The sequence below is a fragment of the Lethenteron reissneri genome, chromosome 42 (genome assembly GCF_015708825.2).
Source record: "Lethenteron reissneri isolate LAM-NWPU_2019-01 chromosome 42, ASM1570882v1, whole genome shotgun sequence".
Taxonomy (NCBI): domain Eukaryota; kingdom Metazoa; phylum Chordata; class Hyperoartia; order Petromyzontiformes; family Petromyzontidae; genus Lethenteron; species Lethenteron reissneri.
Window position 1 is genome coordinate 6807092 of NC_083820.1, and position 18648 is coordinate 6825739.

The 18648-nt window shown below is 48.8% G+C and overlaps 1 protein-coding gene and 5 non-coding genes across 6 annotated transcripts; 4 read left to right on the top strand and 2 right to left on the bottom strand.

Moving 5' to 3' along the window:
• Positions 1–6301, top strand: LOC133352919 (protein sister of odd and bowel-like). Its single transcript, XM_061568924.1, has 3 exons — positions 1–428; positions 2403–2502; positions 3795–6301. Exons 1-3 carry the CDS (start codon positions 1–3, stop codon positions 3798–3800), a joined length of 534 nt encoding a protein of 177 aa, XP_061424908.1. The 3' UTR covers positions 3801–6301.
• Positions 6302–15599: 9298 nt separating this feature from the next.
• Positions 15600–15681, top strand: TRNAS-AGA (transfer RNA serine (anticodon AGA)). The gene has a single exon. It is a non-coding gene; the product is annotated as a tRNA-Ser (tRNA).
• Positions 15682–16263: 582 nt separating this feature from the next.
• On the top strand, positions 16264–16345 carry TRNAS-AGA (transfer RNA serine (anticodon AGA)). Its single transcript has one exon. It is a non-coding gene; the product is annotated as a tRNA-Ser (tRNA).
• Positions 16346–16937: 592 nt separating this feature from the next.
• Positions 16938–17019, bottom strand: TRNAS-AGA (transfer RNA serine (anticodon AGA)). Its single transcript has one exon. It is a non-coding gene; the product is annotated as a tRNA-Ser (tRNA).
• A 671-nt stretch (positions 17020–17690) lies between these two features.
• TRNAS-AGA (transfer RNA serine (anticodon AGA)) lies at positions 17691–17772 on the top strand. The gene has a single exon. It is a non-coding gene; the product is annotated as a tRNA-Ser (tRNA).
• Positions 17773–18343: 571 nt separating this feature from the next.
• TRNAS-AGA (transfer RNA serine (anticodon AGA)) lies at positions 18344–18425 on the bottom strand. The gene has a single exon. It is a non-coding gene; the product is annotated as a tRNA-Ser (tRNA).
• Between the last annotated feature and the right edge of the window lie 223 nt (positions 18426–18648).

Genomic DNA, 18648 nt, shown 5'->3' on the forward strand with positions numbered 1-18648 from the left:
ATGGCGACACCGCCGCTGGGCCCGCCGCTGAGGCCGGGCGGCTGCGGCGGCGGCGAGCGGCGGTGGCTCGGCGGGGCGGCCGCGGGGCCCCTCGCCTCGGCGCCTCCTGCCGCGGGGGCCGCTGGGGGTGGCCGCGCGGCCCCGGTGCCGGGGGGCCCTGCGAGCGCGTTCGGGCTGCTCAGCGCCTCCGTGTGCTGTTCCGCGTCGGTGGCGTCGGCGTCGTCGTTGATGATGGCCCGGTCGGGGTCGGGGTCAACGGCCCACGCGGCGCGCGCCAAGAAGGAGTTCGTGTGCAAGTTCTGCGGCCGGAGGTTCACCAAGTCCTACAACCTGCTCATCCACGAGCGCACGCACACGGACGAGCGCCCCTACGTTTGCGAGGTGTGCCACAAGGCGTTCCGCCGCCAGGACCACCTGAGGGACCACAGGTGAGGGACGCAGCGAGCGAGCCAGCGGGCCCGCCCGCCCGCCAAATCACTTCTCTACTTATCGCGCGCTTATTTATCTGTTCGTTTATTGAGCGCGATTGATCGAGGAGTATCAAGACGATGGAAACATAAGAACAGGCTTTAGCCCATCCTGGCAAGAGAACAGGAGATTCATCTTCTTGGTTCTTTCGGTAAAGTCAAGTAGACTTTACCGAAAGAACCAAGAAGATGAATCCCTGCAGTCACGAAAGCTTTAAATCGAAATAAAATAGGAGATTTTAAGATGTTAAAACACCAAACAGATACCGATCGCATGGCATAAAGTCTGCATCAGCCACACAATTATACATAAGAACAGGCTTTAGCCTGTTTAACGTATGTCATTAACAAAACACGGTATAATTGTGTGGCTGATGCAGACTTGATGCCATGCGATCGGTATCTGTTTGGTGTTTTAACATCTTAACATCTCCTGTTTTATTGCCTAGGATGGGCTAAAGCCTTTTCTTATGTTTTCATCGTCTTGATACGGGCAAAAAAAAGTTCCCATAGGTGTAAATGGTTTAGACGGCATTGGCGTGCAGGAGATGATGGTTCCGGAAATTGTAAGATAGATTTTTTTTTTAAATAGTGCTCTGCATTAAGAATATTAATGGCACAGACACGTACAAACATTTTTTTTTCTCTTTAGTGTATAATACGATTGTGTCAAAGTAATTTGATATCTATCTTGTAGAAGAATATCGGTCGTGTTTGGTTAGTTGACGTTCCCCCTCCCCCGGCACCTCCGATTAGCACGGTTGACTACGTACGGTGCGAAAGAAGTTCAACAAAAGTGCACATACACAATGTGGATCAGCAACAACAAGAAACCAAATGAGGTAATAATGGGTGCGGCTTTCCTCGGGTAAATAATTATTATAATAATTAATACATTTCTAAAATCAAAAACCTCACAAAGCGCTGAACAATGCAACGGGTCGTCTTTAATTGGTGACTATAACAAAGACAGCACGTAAAGAGATCGCGATCAGCTCATTGAAACACTCCTCACAGCCGCCAAGTTAAACATTTTCCTAACAGCCATGTGTGGAACAAATGTGCTCTTATTAAAATTAAACTATAAACTACAGTATTTTCTATATTACCATGTAAGGCTCACTGAGCTGCAGTTTTTTTTATCAGAAGCGACCTGGTCACAAAACGAGAGCTCGACGAAATTGGGTCATTACGTGGCAATTTATAGCAGCCATATACTCTTACACGCACGCTGATTCTCAATGTGCGGGGGAAAACCCGGAGGACCCGGAGAAAAATCCCACGTGACCACGGGGAGAGAGACACCGCAAACTCCAAATAAAAACAATACACAGCAGGTGTCAGGGTTGGGATTGGGATTGAACCCATGACCTCCCCTTTACCAGGCGTGGGAGTTTACATCTCGCCACCGTGGCACCCTCAGCGACACGTGCTGTGTTTTGAAATTGCTGTCCAACAACAACACTCCCGGAGATGTTGCTGAAGCAGTTCATATATTTTGACACGTGACACTTTTTTTTATTCATCGGCTGTGTCGGGTGGAGGAGGGGTTCATGACACAACATTTTTTTTTTACACGACGACCTATTGTTTTAACTACTAAAACTATTCTATTTTTATTTTACCAGGTAAGGCCCACTGAGCTGTACAGCTTCTTTTTTTCGGAAGCGACCTGGCCACAAATTATAGCTCAACGAAGTGGCTCATCACGTGGATATTTATAGCAGCCAAATTCTCTAAACGCAAGTTCTAACCCCCCCCCCCCCCCCAAAAAAAAAAAACGACGAATAATCAGACTCATTGCTCGTGTTTTGAGTTCTCAGCTGGGTAAACAAAATTAACTTGAGCCTTGAGAACGCTTCTCTTGTTGTTGTTGTTGTCGTCGTCGTTGTTGTTGTTGTAGTTGTTGTGCTGACGGCTCCCACTACCCGGCAGGTACATCCACTCCAAGGAGAAGCCCTTCAAGTGCCAGGATTGCGGCAAGGGCTTCTGCCAGTCGCGCACGCTCGCCGTGCACCGAACTCTCCACCTGCAGGTCCGATCCGCCCACCACTCGGATTGATCGATCAGTTCGGCAGACTTCAATTAATAATTGTTTTATATTTTTATATATGTGTGTGTATATGGGATGCGTCCTATAATCCTTCTTGTATTTTTTAAAATTTGTCTGTTTGTTGCCAATTGGGCGCCACCGTAACGAGATGTTAACTACCTCGCCTGGTATACAGGAGGTTCGTGGGTTCGATCACGACTCTGGCGCCTGCTGTATATTAACTACCTCGCCTGGAATACAGGAGGTCGTGGGTTCGATCACGACTCTGGCGCCTGCTGTATATTTAGAGTTTGCATGGTCTCCCCGTGGACGCGTGGATTTTTCTCCGGGTCCTCCGATATTTCCCTTCACATTTAGAATCAACATCACGCGTTTGTCGTGTTTTGCTGCCTTACATTTCCACGCGATAAGCCACTTTGTTGAGCTATCATTTGTGGCCAGGTCTGCTTGTGAAAAACAGCTGTATAGCTAAGTGGGCCTTACTTGGTGAAGTAAAAATAGTTTAATTAATAGTTTTACCGTGATGTTGACGCATGACCTTGCCATGTAGAACTTGACCACGGACACGCTTGATTATTTAACTTTTTTCTTTGCTGTCGTGATCATGTTTCTGTTACCAGGTCCCCATCGCAAATGAGCATGTATTGCCCAATGGCTTTTACCCTTGTCAGAACAAACCTGAACCTAAACTCATACACAGCACACATGCCGATGATGATGAGTATGATGACGGTAACGACGGCAATGATGACGACGATCCTGATGGTGATGCTAAAGAAGCTTCATTATGATGCGTATGATGATAGTCGTGATGAAAATGATGCTGATGGCTATGCCAAAGATCCTAATGATATTGCTCATCGCGATGTCAATGATGATGATGTTAATGATACTGATGATGTTGGTGATGATGGTGAACATAATACTATTTGGTTCTTTCGGTAAAGTCACGTAGGTAGAAAAATTAAAGAGTATGGATTCCTGCAGTCACAAAAGCTTCAAATCAAGATTGGTGAACATAATAGTCATTACTGTACCTATAATAACGCTGATAAAGATTCTCAGGATGATAATGAACGATACTTACGATGCATAAGATGCTAATTGACGATGCTAGAGAAGGCAGTGATAATGCTGATCTTGATAGAAAAATATTCCGACGAAGACGTTCACGATGCTAATGTTAAAGATGCTGATGATGTTGATGATGATGGTGGGTCTCCGAACCTGACCCAAATCCCTTGCCCCTTCTCTCCCTGTCTGCGATGCCGCAGCCCTGACAGCCCGGTGCCAGGCTAGGTGGCGCGGTGGCACGCGGAAGGGATGAGGGTTGACGGGGCTGCGAGGCTCGACGAGTCTGGACATCGTGGAGCCTCGTGGCTCCGAGCTGAGCAGAGCCACAAACTCCACGCCGGGTTTTCAGGTCTTAGTTGACACGTGCGGTTGGACTCATTGATGACTGCAGTGCAGCGACAGTGATGATGATGATGATGAAGAAAAACCAGTGCTATGCACCACCAGACGAGTCCCTCTGGGAAGAAGAACCAGTGCTATGCACCTACCAGACCAGTTCTCACGGGAAAGCTACGTGAGCTGCGTGAGCTCTTGCCACCTTTAAGCTAAAACAAAAAAAATTCCAACACGTGTCTTGGAAAGAAGAAGAGAGTATCTCACAAGGCCGGAGGAGGGGAGAACTACTTGTAAATGCATCGTCTTGAGTGCTGTGGTGGTGATGTTGTTGTTATTGTTGATGTTATGATGTGACTGACAAAAGCCCGAGACTTTAAGTGTCCGGTGAAAACCTACAGATGTCCCAGGAGAGCTGCTAAAACAAGTGGACGAACCTGGAATTGAACGGGACAGGTGGCAAGCCTCGGTGCACGTACCCATCTGGTGGATACAGTGCTGATGATGAACCTACTGCCAGCACATTCCAGTTTCTTAGAGGGTCTCCGTGTGAGTCCGTGGATTTCCGTGAGAACTATGGGTATCTATGTGAGTCTCTGGACCTCTGTGTGAGCCTGTAGGTCACCGGTGCTGATGATAAAGCCACTCACAGCACATTCCAGTTTCTAAGTGGGTCTCCATGTGAATCTCTGGGTCTCTGCGTGAATCTCTGGGTCTCTATGCGAGTATAGGTTTCCATGTTAGTCTATGGGTATCTATGTGAATCGTAACGATTTCCTGTGTAAGCCTAGAGGTCTGTACTGCTGCTGCTGATGATGATGAAGCCACCGCCAGAGTATTTTAACGTCTCAATTAATCCACCTGCACGCGTTGTCATTGAGAGACTGGAAAACCCGGACTGGAGTTTTGTATCCTCCTCAACCTGGAGCCACGACCTGGCACTGGTGTTACAGTGGTGTGTGAGTGGGGGGCAGTGTGGATTTGACTGTGTGAGTGCGAGGAGTGTGTGTCGGTGTGCTGAGCTATGGTGTAGCGGTCAGCACTGCGCTACGAACCCAGCGACCCGAGTTCAATTCCTGCTCCTGGCCAACACCAGTGACGGTCATTTGAACCTGTCCTGGGCTTCCTCGAGGTTTACTCAGCCTCAAATGAGTACCTGGTGCCGTGTGTGTAAATATCATCATTTGGAAGACAAAAGTGGCCGGGCGCAGTGTTGGTCACCCACCCTTCCCTCGTGTGCCATAGGTGCTCACCAACAGCACTTGCCCCAACAGTCTGTTAAGGCTACATGGAGGGGGGAATATTTGTCTTGAGTAAATGTGCATGATAATTACAGTCGATTGTGAAAACGTCCAAAGGGGATTATTGAAAAGGATAGTTGACCAAGGAAGAGAGTGCATGGTGCTCCAACATAATTTGACGTATGCTTATTATTTTATAGAAGTGGGGGTGGGAGGGGTTTACTAAATGTCACAGCAATCGATTTCCATTCGTTTTTATAGGTAAAAAAAAACAAAAAAAATCTCACTCGCGAGTAAACAGTGGAGAAATCCTCAACTCGCCCAGACAATAAAATGTGGAGGAGAAAACAAAGTGGTGAACAAAAAATCCACCTATATCATCGACAACAATATTCACCGAGACTTTTTGACAAAAAATCCACCAAGATCATCGACAAAAATTTTGACCAAAATCTATCGACGAAAAAATTTACCGAGATCTATCGAAAAAAAATTCACAGAGATCATCGACAAAAAATCCACCGAGATAATCGACAAAAAAATCACCAAGATCTATCGATAAAAAAAATCCACCAAGATCATCGACAAAATTTTCACCAATATATATCGACAAAAAATTAACCGAGATCTATCGATAAAAAAAATTAACCGAGATCATCGACAAAAAATCCACCGAGAAAATCGACAAAAAAATCACCGAGATCTATCGACAAAAAAATTCACCGACATCTATTGGCAAAAAAAATCACCGACATCTATTGGCAAAAAAAAATCCACCAAATCACCAGCGTAGTGAATGAGTCGTGCGCGGGCAAAGCGAACTTCTGGCGACGGTAAAGCGTCTTTTACGATCCTGTGAGCTCCGAGTGGGTCGAGAGGAGTGAGACAACGAGTTATTGCAGGTGCTTGTGACTAGGGCCGTGGGACATCGATGATGCTGCTCATGATAATGCTGATGGTGGTGGTGGGCCAAGTGCAGTGGACTTCAACAGGGGACTTACGCACAGACACAGGACGATTTCGTTACGGCCGCCCACTGCTTCTCTATGTCAATACACGGGACTTGGTCCATTAGCGGACCTCCTGTACAATACGTACGATGAACACCCTGGTAAGACTTGCAATGACTCCTATTAATTTCTCAACAATGTTGTGTTATATTCTTGGTTCTTTCGGTAAAGTCACGTAGAAGGGAAACAATTAAATAATAAAAAAATTAAACAATAAAATGCTCACGACGTTTCGACTGCAACACAAGCAATCGTCATCAGGTGTGAAATCCACAGCAATAATTTATTTTTCAATTAAAAAGTAATTTTTTTTTCTGTGGATTTCACACCTGATGATAATTCCTTGTATTGCAGTCGAAACGTCGTGATAATTTTATTGTTTTATATTTTTATTATTTTATTATTTCCCTTCTACGTGACTTTACCGAAAGAACCAAGATTATGAATCCCTGTAGTCACGAAAGCTTTAAATCAAAATGTTGTGTTATTTACCCGACACCAACACTACTGCGCACATTAATGTGTGCCAATGTCGTGACCTCCATCCCCGCTGTTGTCTGCACGTTGGGACCATGGCGGGGTTTCGTCTTCGCCGTATAAACAAAACAAAAAAGGATTCATCAGCATCTCTCGCTGCCGTTGAGTGAACAGTGACCCTCTGACAGGACAGAGGCGACGTTCTTTAATCGTCGCCCCACTTGGGCCGCCCTTCAAGTGGCCGGGCGGATGACAACTCCGAAGGCTTCTGTTGATGCCGACTGTGCCACATCTGGGCTGCGTTTCATTGGTTGCGGCGGCACACGGACCACCGAAGAAACGATGCGGCGGTTAGTGACGTCGAGCTATCAACCTGGCGGCCCGAGTTCGACGATTCCCGCTCAAGGCCAACACCGGTGACGATTTAGCTGAACCCGTCTCGGGCACTTTCCTCGGTCGACTCAGCCTCCAATGAGCACCCGGGTTGGTGTGTAAACATTCAGCACTGGGGGAGACAAAGGCGGCCAGGCGTGGTTGTTCGCCGCCCATCGCCTGCGTGCGCCGTGCCGGCCTTCATCGGTGTTCAGTTTTCAGTTTCATTTATTTGGTGTAGCCCTGTGAGCCATTCGACTCTTGAATCGGGTGTAACCGCAGCAAACAAAAAAGCAAAAACATGAACAAGAAAACATATTAAAGTGACTATGTGCAAACAGAAAATCCAAGAAAAGACAGCAACATATTGCAGAAAAAGCACCGTACACCAAGGTTGTGTGCAAAAATCCCAGTGGGATGCAAGTCAAACAACAACAACAACAACCACAAGACAACTTAGATTAAGGCCGTCAGTCTAACTCCGTACTACAACAAACAAACATGGCCAACAGCATTTGTCCCCAACAGTCCGTTAAGGCTATGGGCGGGGAATCTTTGACGCAAGTCCACCAAAAGAACTGTGAAGTGGAGCCTGCGATGTTCTCATGGCTGTGCGGCCCATCGGACGATGTTGCTGTGGGTCTCGTGCGTTGTCACGGTGGAGTTGGAGCTTGTTCGGCCATCTGACAAAAACAAAATTTCATCGACATTGAGGGGGGTGGTCAAACTCTGGAGGGTGGTGGTGGCAGGGGCGTTATTCTGAACGAACGAAAGAAGAATTTAAACAAAAAACGTGTCCCGGAAAATACGACGTCATAGGAGAGCGAGAAACAGAGCGGGACATGTAAGTAAGTCACGAAGGGAAGAGCAGTGGACGCTGGGAAATCGCCGCGCCTTGAAATCCGTGGAGTACTTGAACTATTGGAGCACGTGGCCGTGGTGGCAGCAACGTTGTTGACTGTGGCAATAAAGTTCTGTACATGTGCCGGATTATACAACGCGCCCCTTAAATGTGTTTTTATTACATAGGGGGGAGGGTGCGGGGGAGATGGGGGCGGGGTATAAGTGCGTCTTTAAATCCGTAAAAAAACGATCATTTGTTCTCGCGATTGTCTGTAACGTGAAAGTGTACGCGTGCGTTCTCCGACGAAACCACGACCCCCTTGAGATGAGAGCCCTGCATTAATAAATAAACGCAAGAAACTTGAAACGCGTGTTGGTCACTGGAGGTTGTTTTGACCATACTTCCCTGCGCCGGACAGCGTAGCGTGGATTGGTAAAGCGAAACCCCCGATGCGAACATCATCACTCACTGTGATCGCAACTGTTTACTTGTTTGATTTATTTCGTTGGGTTTTTCACACAGCTCCAATGAACTCGGCAACGAGCAAAAAAATGCATCGCCTTGTGTCAGAGAAAAGGCTCCAGCAGATAATGTCACAGAACTAGTAGAGGATCCAGCGGTGGCGAGATGTCATTTCCCTCGCCTGGTATACAGGAGATCGTGGGTTCGATCCCGATCCAGACCCTGACGCCTGCTCTCTAGATTTCGATTTAAAGCTTTTGTGACTGCAGGGATTCATCTTCTTGGTTCTTTCGGTAAAGTCACGTAGAATGGAAATAATAAATTAATAAAAATAAAACATAATAAAATAATTCTCACGACGTTTCGGCCACAACGCAAGCAGCCGTCTTATCGACAGACCTGTTTTGCACCTGAGGACGGCTGCTTGCGTTGTGGCCGAAACGTCGTGAGAATTATTTTATTATGTTTTATTTGGATTATTTTATTATTTCCATTCTACGTGACTTTACCGAAAGAACCAAGAAGCCTGCTCTCTATTTGTGTCTTTGTTTATCGGGGGAACTGACCAATGGGAGAATGAGGCGCGAGCGCGAGCAGTAGGAGACGCGCTTCCCCGGCTAGTCCACACAGCTCGAGGCCATTCAGCCCATTCCATCTCATGCCGTGCCCGTTTTCAGCTTCCTCTCTGCGGCCACACAGAAGCTGGTGCCACTGGGCTGGCGGTGGCTGGGCATTGCGGTCTGCGGGACGCAGCCAACGCAGCAGCAGCAGCATCCTCGTCTGTCGGGGGAGCTCACTGATGACGCTCTGTAACACAATTTGTATTCCTGGCTAGTAAATGTTATTTCCTCATTGCTGATGCCTCAAAAGTACAGAAAATGGCTTTTATTCCGCACAAACTTTGCTTTTGTGCCCAGGACAGTGATATTTTGAAATTTACATATTTTCGTTCACATAAAGTCAGAAAAAACCCAACATATTAATCAAAATTAACATGTATTTATACTAAAGTAATACAAAATTACTACAAAAGATTTAGAAATGAGTAGTTTTTTTAGGATGTTCCTCCCCACAGAGAACTCGGCCCGCTGTGGCCAGTCTCGCCTTGTGGTAGTGCGCCTTTGTATCTAAATCTTTTGTAGTAATTCTTGTATTACTTTAGTATAAATACATGTAAATTTTTATTTATTAATTTGTTGTTTTTTACTGACTTTATGTGAACGAAAAGACACAAATTCGCCCGTTTTCTCATTGAAAATTGGTCAATTTCAAAATATCACTTTAGGGGCTGTAACCCAGGGGCCTCTGCCAGCTAGAGGGCCTCCAGAGATGAAGTTTAAAAGTTATTTAACTTGTGAATGCTGAATTTTATTTATTGTTAGCCTTGCAAGAATACATTTCATTTTTCTTTAACTTTGTTTTCCTTTTGAAAATATTACTGGGGCCACTCACAGGACCTGTAGCCCAGGGGCCTACACAATCTTAATCCGGCCCTGAGTGAGACCATCAGAAGATCAACAGGCCAAATGCGCACATCTTCTTCATACATGAGACATTGAAGACACAAGCATCTGCCGTTCGACTCTGCCCATGCAACCCAAACTACGGGACCTTGCAGTGCATCCACTGGAGCAGCGGTCGGGAACCTATGGCTCGCGAGCCATATATGGCTCTTCCGGTGACGGCATATGGCTCCCAGGCAATTTTTGAGTTGAAAAAATAAAAAAAATCAGTTTGGAACTGATTTTAAAATACTTGTGATATTGCTTAATAATACTGTGTCATTTGAAAGTAAACAGAAATTAGTTTTGAAGATAAATTTCACGGGTCACGCCTGCACGAAGCTCAACCTCGCCACGTTTTGAACCAGACTACAGCAAAACCACGCAGCACCAGAAGTCGCATTAAAAGTAAGACGTATTTAATTTATTATACGTTAAAAATACTATATGGCTCTCAATTAAATATACTTAGAAATATTTGGCTTTTATGGCTCTCCCAGTCAAAAAAGGTTCCCGACCCCTGCCCTGGAGTCTGCTCTCCTTCAACGGATTAGGAGGAACGGCAACACGGCACGAACTCTCTCTCTCTTTCTGTGTCTCTGCTGAAGCTCTCTCGTGGTGCTCAGCAGTCCTCGACGTTGGCATCGAGCTCGTGAACATAGTTGCCATAATTCTAGATTTGAAGCTTTCGTGACTGCAATGATTCATATTCTTAGGTTTTTTCGGTAAAGTCAAAAAGTAAAATAAAATTAAAATCACGACGTTTCGGAGGCAACACAAGCATCCGTCTTCAGGTGGTACCGTCACAGCCACGACAGCTGTATCAAGTAAATGAGAGATTGCAGAAGCTACCACTCCGTTTATATAATGGTTGGAGAAGGTGGTGGGGCAAGGGCCGCATACTTTTATTAATTATTAATATTAATAATATAAACTGAGTGGTAGCTTCTGCAATCTCTCATTTACTTGATACAGCTGTCGTGGCTGTGACGGTACCACATGAAGACGGAAGCTTGTGTTGCCTCCGAAACGTCGTGATTTTTATTTTATTTTACTTTTTGATGTTTTTTTACCTACGTGACTTCACCGAAAAAACCTAAGAATAGTTGCCATATGCAATACCATAATCAGACCATCGACTTCATAAACATTATTTTTGTTGCAAATCTTGACTTCAAGCTTTCGTGACTGCAGGAATTCATATTGTATTTTATTGTCATTTTTTTGTTATTTTCTTTGAACCTCTCTACGTGACCTTACCGAAAGACCCAAGAATATTTACGTAGCAAGTTAACAACACATGTCTTTATTACTGCTTTTTGTGTGTGTTGGCTACGTACGGTGCGAAACAAGTTTAACGCACATCCAAACAAAAACTTGAAAATGTGGCCCGAACCTGGATTCAAACCCAGGCTCTCAGCCCAGTCGGGCCCGGTGCTCCATCTAACACGGCATTTAGCCCCGCGAACAACTCCAGCCACCTTTGAGATCTCATCTTTCCCAGACGGATGTATCAATCCCATAACCTCGCGTCCCCGCCTCTCTTACATCCCGTGCCCCCTGCGGGCTCCCCACTTACAACCGCTGGACAGCCCCCCCCCCCCCCCCAGACCCCCCCCCCTCCCCACCAGACTTCCCCCCCACCAACCCCCCTCGCCACCTCCCCTCCCCTCAAGCCTCGTGCTCCAAAAGTCCCAAAAAAGTCGACGTGAGTGGAGTGGGAAATGTTTTCTCTGTCAGCGGAGACGAAAATATTTTTGCAGCGAAAGGCAAACTCCCGACTGTGAAGAAGCGTGGGCGTGCCGTGGCTGGGCCACGTGGCCCGGTGGTGGAGGGAGCAGTCACCACCACCACCACCATCATCGTCGTCGCCCATGATCAATCCACTGCTGGATGAAGGCATCACCAAGCAGCCACTTGCTCTCACGCTGCTGCGATGTGTTCGTCCACCTGGTTACCTGGACACGTGCCGGTTCATTGCTCCATCTCCTCCCCGGAGGATGTCCGCCGAGGAGTTTAACAACAACAACAACAACACAAACATGAATCAGTTTGTCTGCCACGCGGAAAAGCATCTCATAGCAGGGTGTGTGGGAAAGTGCGCCTCCAGCTGTGTGAAGGATAACATCGCCACCCGAAGGGAATTTTCGGGTTAAGTTCAGTGAACGGGTCTCCTCCCTCGCCCTCGCTCTCTCTCTCTCTCTCTTCTTCAGCCCTTTTCTGACACAAGCGGAGTGGACTCACTGAGCGGAGATTTCTGAACGGATTCCTCACCTCGTGAAACGTGGCGCTGGGACAAACATCAAACCCACACCCCCAACACCACCGCCACCACCACTTGGAGACTGCAAAACAACAACAACTGGGCAACAACGAAAGGCAGTGTTTCAAGTCTCTCTCGTGTTTATTTCTTAATGCGGGGGAGGGGGAGGAGGGGGGGGGGTCTTTAATCTCAAGGGTTTGTGGTTTGGCAAATAATGTTCGCTAAATATTACGGAGACAACTGTTGTATAATTGGAATAATCTGGCGGGGGTAGGGGGGTGGTGGTGGTAATATGACCAGAATTTTTTGTGTTGAAACAAAAATAACCCCCCCGCTCCCCAAAAAATAAATGTGTGCGTGGAACAAAAATAGGGAAATCGGAGAGCACTTTTACGCCCGTTCCATCGGGAGCTGCGCTGCGACGACCCGCGTCTGTTTTCTGAATCCGCGTGCATTCATTGCGCTCGGCTGGGACAGCGAGTGGGAGGGGTGGGGTGGGAGAGTAGGGGGGGGGGCAAGTGGGGGCGGGGGGAGGCATTCGTTCGTACGTGGACTCGAGAGCGAGAGATGGGAGAGAGACGAGGAAGTGGTGAGTGGAAGGGGGTGGAGGGGGGTGAGGGGGTTAGGAGCGGGCAGGGATTTGGGAAAGAGGCGGAGTGGGTAGGGGGGGGAGAGCCGGATTTCCACTGCACGTCGCAGGCTCGGCGTTAATTAGCGAACAGGGACGGGGTGTGTGTAACGAGACTCAGCTGTTTACGATGCTCTCCGCGGGGGGGTTGCAGGTCGTGCAGTAGGAGGGAGGGAGCGGGCGGAGAGAGAGGGGAGGTAGGGGAGAGAGGAACTGAGATCGGAGCGAGTTGGGGGTGGGGTGGGGGGAGACTGATCGCGAAGAAGGGACAGGCACCTGGTTAAGATGAGACGGAGTGAGACGGGCCGGAGGGATGATGGAGGTGACAGACGGGGAGATGGAGAGACACTGAGAGACGGCGGGAGAGGTTGGAGAGCGACGGGAAGGTGTAGGGGGAGAGATTTTTTTGAGAGACGGGGAGAGTGGAGAGACAGATATGACGAGGTGAGAGAGATCGAGGGGGAGAGAGCGACGGGATGAAGAGCGATGGGAGATAGAATGAGATGGGGAGATGGAGGATAAGAGCGAGATACGGGGAGATGGGTGAACGAGAGACTGGGAGATGTGAGGAGAGAGTGAGAGACAGGAAGGTGGAGGAACAGAGAGAGGCAGGGAGATGTCTGGGACAGGGCCCTATGTGTTGTAGAGCTAAACGGGGCATGAGCGGGTGTGTCTGTGTGTCTGCGTCAGCCTGAAATGAGTACCTGGTGCGGTGTGTAAACATCAGCACTGGGGAGACAAAGGCGGCCGGGCGTGGTTGTCAGCCACCCAATCCCCTTCGTGTACCGTGCCGGCCTTTGGAGGTGCTCGGTCTCAGCACTTGCCCCAACAGTCTGTTGAAGGCTACACGGGGGGATCCTTTGTCTTTGTGTGTGGCTGTATGCAGGTCACACGCGAAGAGATCCGCGCCAATTAGGAGGCTGCTGACCTCAGTGACCTCGTGTGGACTTAGAGGATTTGCTAAGAGAACACACAGGGCGCGTGCACGCGTGTGTATGTGTGTGTGCGTCTCTGTGTGCGTGTGTGCGTGTGCGACTGTGCGTGTGCGTGTGTGCGTGTGCGTCTGTGCGTGTGCGTCTCTGTGTGTGCGTCTCTGTGTGTGTTCGTGCGTGTGCGTCTCTGTGTGTGTGCGTGTGTGTCTCTGTGTGTTATATGCGTCTCTGTGTGTGTGCGTGTGTTTGCGTGTGTGTGTTCGTGTGTGTGCGTCTCTGTGTGTGTGCGTGTGTGTCTCTGTGTGTGTGCGTGTGTGTCGCTGTGTGTGTTCGTGTGTGTGCGTCTCTGTGTGTGTGCGTGTGTGTCTCTGTGTGTGTGCGTCTCTGTGTGTGTGTGCGTCTCTGTGTGTGTGTGCGTGTGCGTCTCTGTGCGTGTGCGTCTCTGTGCGTGTGCGTCTCTGTGTGTGAGTGTGCGTCTCTGTGTGTGTTCGTGTGCGTCTCTGTGTGTGCGTGTGCATCTCTGTGTGTGTGCGTCTCTGTGTGTGTGCATGCGTGTGCGTCTCTCTCTGTGTGTGCGTCTCTGTGTGTGCGTGTGCGTCTCTGTGTGTGTGCGTCTCTGTGTGTGCGTCTGTGTGTGTGCGTGTGCGTCTCTGTGTGTGTGCGTCTCTGTGTGTGTGTGCTGCGTCTCTATGTGTGCGTGTGCGTCTCTGTGTGTGTGTTCGTGCGTGTGCATCTCTGTGTGTGTGCGTGTGCGTCTCTGTGTGTGTGTGTGTGCGTCTCTGTGTATGTGGTGGGGAGCGGTCGTGTTGCGGTTAGCGCTGCGCTGCGCCACGAACTCGGCGACCCGAGTTCGATAGCCGCTCACGGCCAACACCGGTGACGATTATTTGAACCGGTCCTGGACCTCTCCTTGGTCGACTCAGCCTCAAATGAGTACCTGGTGCGGTTTTTATAAATATCGCCACTGGGGAGACAAAGGTGGCCGGGCGTGGTGTTGTCCACCCACCCCGTCGTGTGCTGTACCGGCCTTCATATGTGCTCGCTAACAGCCCTTGCCCCAACAGTCTGTTAAGGCTTATACGGGGGATCTTTGTATTGTGTGTGTGTGTGTTGGTATCAGAGCGGTAGTGTCGCGGCCACGAACCCAGCGACCCGAGTTCGATACCCGCTCACGGGCAAACCCACAGTGATGAATAGCAGAACCGGTCCTGGGGCTCCCCTAGGTGGATCCAGCCTCAAATAAGTCCCTGGTGCAGTGTGTGTTTATTGGCGCAATGGTTAGTGCACTGCGCTACGAACACGGCTACCCGAGTTCTATTTCCGCTCACGGCCCGCACAAGTGACGATTCATTATCTGAACCGGTCCTGGACCTCCCCTCCAGGTCGACTCAGCCTCAAGTAAGTACCTGGTGTGGTGTGTAAACATCACCACGAGGTAGACAAAGGCGGCCGGGCATGGCGCTGGCGTCCATCCCCTCGTGTGCCGTGCCGGCCTTAATAGGTGCTCGCTAACAGCCCTTGCCCAAACAGTCTGTTAAGGTTATACGGGGGGGGGGGGGGGGGAGGCGTGTATTTTTGTTTCCGTGTGCATCTGTGCATGCGTGCGTCTTTGAATCCGTGTGTCCGTCTCTGTGGGTAGAGCAGTGGCGCAGTGGTTCGGACACTGCACTCCGACGAGCCTCGCTCGTCCCGAACATCGGCGACGAATATCTGAACCGGACTCTGCTGGGCTTATCCAAGGCCTTCAACGAGTACCTCCCAAGGCTAGTAAAACATGAACATCGGAGAGACAAGACCGACCGGGCGAAGGCCCACAGGGTGATGCAATGCTCGCGGCAGAGCTCAGGGGCACAAACACTGCACAGCTGCAAGCATTCTCTCGAGTGTAGCCGCTGCTGTTGATGGCTTCGATGCCACCACCTGTACAGGTGAAAGTGCAAGGTAGTCGTGGCTGAGCGGTTAAGGCGATGGACTAGAAATCCATTGGGGTCTCCCCGCGCAGGTTCGAGTCCTGCCGACTACGCGAGTATTTTGTTTAATTCTGTTCCGTTTTTTTTCAATTCTTCACGCACGTGCAGTATTGTCTGGAGATCAGTGATGATGAGACGAGCAGATGTGACGGCCAATTGACGAGACTGGTGATGTAACGGCAGCATACAAGGAGCGACCACTGCTGAGAGGACGACCACTGATGAGAGGCGAGAGTGAGATGATTGGCAGCGAGAGACGGTAACAACCAAACGAGTCCGTCATCCAGCAGTGGATAGATGTGGGATCATGATGTTTAAATAGCGAAATCTACCTCTCAGGCCTGCGCGGGGAGACGCCAATGGATTTCTAGTCCATCGCCTTAACCGCTCGGCCACGACTACCTTGCACCTGCACAGGTGATACTGTGGCTAGTCCTGCTGATGGTGGTCTTGCCGAGACTCGCGTGGCATCGAAGCCATCAACCACAGCTGCCACAACACGGGGAATGCGTGCCGCTGTGCAATTGATGATGACGGACAATGCACGATGACAATCGTGATCATCATCATCTTGGATGGAAAGTGCTTGAATTGTCACAGGTGTGCGGTCAGGTACGCACGCGTGAAGGTGCAAGGTAGTCGTGGCCGAGCGGTTAAGGCGATGGACTAGAAATCCATTGGGGTCTCCCCGCGCAGGTTCGAATCCTGCCGACTACGAATTAGCTCACTTCTATTTATTTTCGCTTTTTCTTTTCTAAAAGCACGTACATAATTTGTGGAGAGACTCGTGATGATGAGATGAAGAAAGATGACGGCCGATGGACGAGACTGGTGATGAAACGGCAGCATAAAAAGGAGCGGAACACTGATGAAAGTGGAGATTGATATGATTCACTGCGAGAGACGGTGACAACCAAACGAGTCCGTCATCCAGCAGTGGATAGAACACGGATGTTGATCTATAAATGGCTCAGTCTACCTCTCTGGCCTATCTGTGTGCTGTGCAGAAGGATCTTTGCATGAAACGTTACCTGTTATATCCTTTTTGAGGCAGTGAAATCATCTGCTGGATAATTGTCCACCAAAGCTGTCGCTGATTCTCATGCCCTCGTAACGCAACAACTCCATCCCAGTCCTGCACGCGTCTCGGGCACGTTATCACCTTTGGATAGAATTGCATCATCGGCCGTTATGACTTCTCATCACAAATCTCTTGACAATTGACTTCAATATACAGCCATTTGCGTATCTCGACACCAACATGTGCGTCGAAAAAAGTGGTCAAAGTATAGAAAAAACACAACGACCTCGTAGTCGGCAGGACTCGAACCTGCGCGGGGAGACCCCAATGGATTTCTAGTCCATCGCCTTAACCGCTCGGCCACGACTACCTTGCACCTGCACAGGTGGAGGCCTTGCCGAGACTCGCGTGGCATCGGGGCCATCAACAGCAGCTGACACAGCACGGGGAATGCGTGCAGCTGTGCAGTGTCAGAGCCCACTGTGGACCTCCACAGTGTTGATACACTGAGGAAGCTTGATGATTGTGGTTATCACCATCAGCCATTGTCTATCATCATGATTTTCATCATCAACCTTTGTCGCTCATTAATCACCACAACCACCACCATCAGTAGTACTAGCAACAGTATCACCGGACATTTATTCCATCATTTCATGATTATCTTCATCAGTTGCAGCACTCGCCAATGGACATCTTTATAATCCATTATTCATTGTCCATTCTGATCATAAGTCACCTCGTTCATATTTACTATCGCCAAGTTTGATTAACTGTTCAATCCTCATCATCCTCATCCGTTATCCGTCTTCAACATCATCAGCATTATCATCAACAGCAACCATTGTTTTTTCACTGCGCGATGGATGCTGCTGATGCTGTTGCTACTGAAGCTGATTATGATAATGATTGACAACAGAACGTGCTATTGATGATGACGGACAGTGTCGGATGACGATCGTCATCATCATCACGAATGGACAGGGCGGAAATGTTACAGGTGTGCGGTCAGCTACGCACGTGTGAAGGTGCAGGTGCAAGGTAGTCGTGGCCGAGCGGTTAAGGCGATGGACTAGAAATCCATTGGGGTCTCCCCGCGCAGGTTCGAATCCTGCCGACTACGCAACACTCTTGTTTTATTATTTTCCCTTGTTCTTTTCTGCACACACGTGCAGCATTGTCGAGAGACTCGTGATGATGAGATGTGGAGAGATGACGGCCGATGAACGAGACTGGTGATGAGTGGGCAACCTTAAAATGAGCGAACACAGCAGTGTAGAGTGAGATGATTGACTGCGAGAGACAACCAAACGAGTCCGTCATCCAGCAGTGGATAGATCAAGGATGATGATCTATAAATGGTTCAATCTACCTCTCTGGCCTCTCTATGTGCTGTGCAGAAGGATCTTTGCTTGAAACGTCGCCTGTTATATCATTTTTGAGGCAGTGAAATCATCTGCTGGATAATTGTCCACCAAAGATGTCGCTAATTCTCATGCCCTTGTGATGCAAAAAAATCATCGCAGTCCTGGACACGTTGTCACCTTTGGATGGAATTCCATCATCAGTCTCACCCATCATAAATATCTTGACGATTGATTGCAATATAGTAAGTACACAGTCATTTGCGTATTTCGACGTCAACATGTGTGTAGAAAAAGAGTGGTCAAAGTATAGATAAAGCACAACGACCTCGTAGTCGGCAGGACTCGAACCTGCGCGGGGAGACCCCAATGGATTTCTAGTCCATCGCCTTAACCGCTCGGCCACGACTACCTTGCACCTGCAGCTTCACATGGGTGTAACTGACCACACACCTGTAGAATTCCCGCCCTGTCCATCCGTGATGATGATGACGATCGTCATCCTGCACTGTCCGTCATTATCAATAGCCACGTTCTGTTATCAATCATTATCACAATCAGCGTCAGTAACAAGGGCATCGACATACTTCATCGTGCGGTGAAAAGACAATGGTTGATGTTGATTTAAATGCTGA

Bases quoted from the DNA above. Each gene is read 5' to 3' on its own strand.
- LOC133352919 (XM_061568924.1), top strand. From the start codon at position 1: ATGGCGACACCGCCGCTGGGCCCGCCGCTGAGGCCGGGCGGCTGCGGC. The intron at 429-2,402 runs GTGAGGGACGCA...ACTACCCGGCAG, and splicing joins GACCACCTGAGGGACCACAG to GTACATCCACTCCAAGGAGA.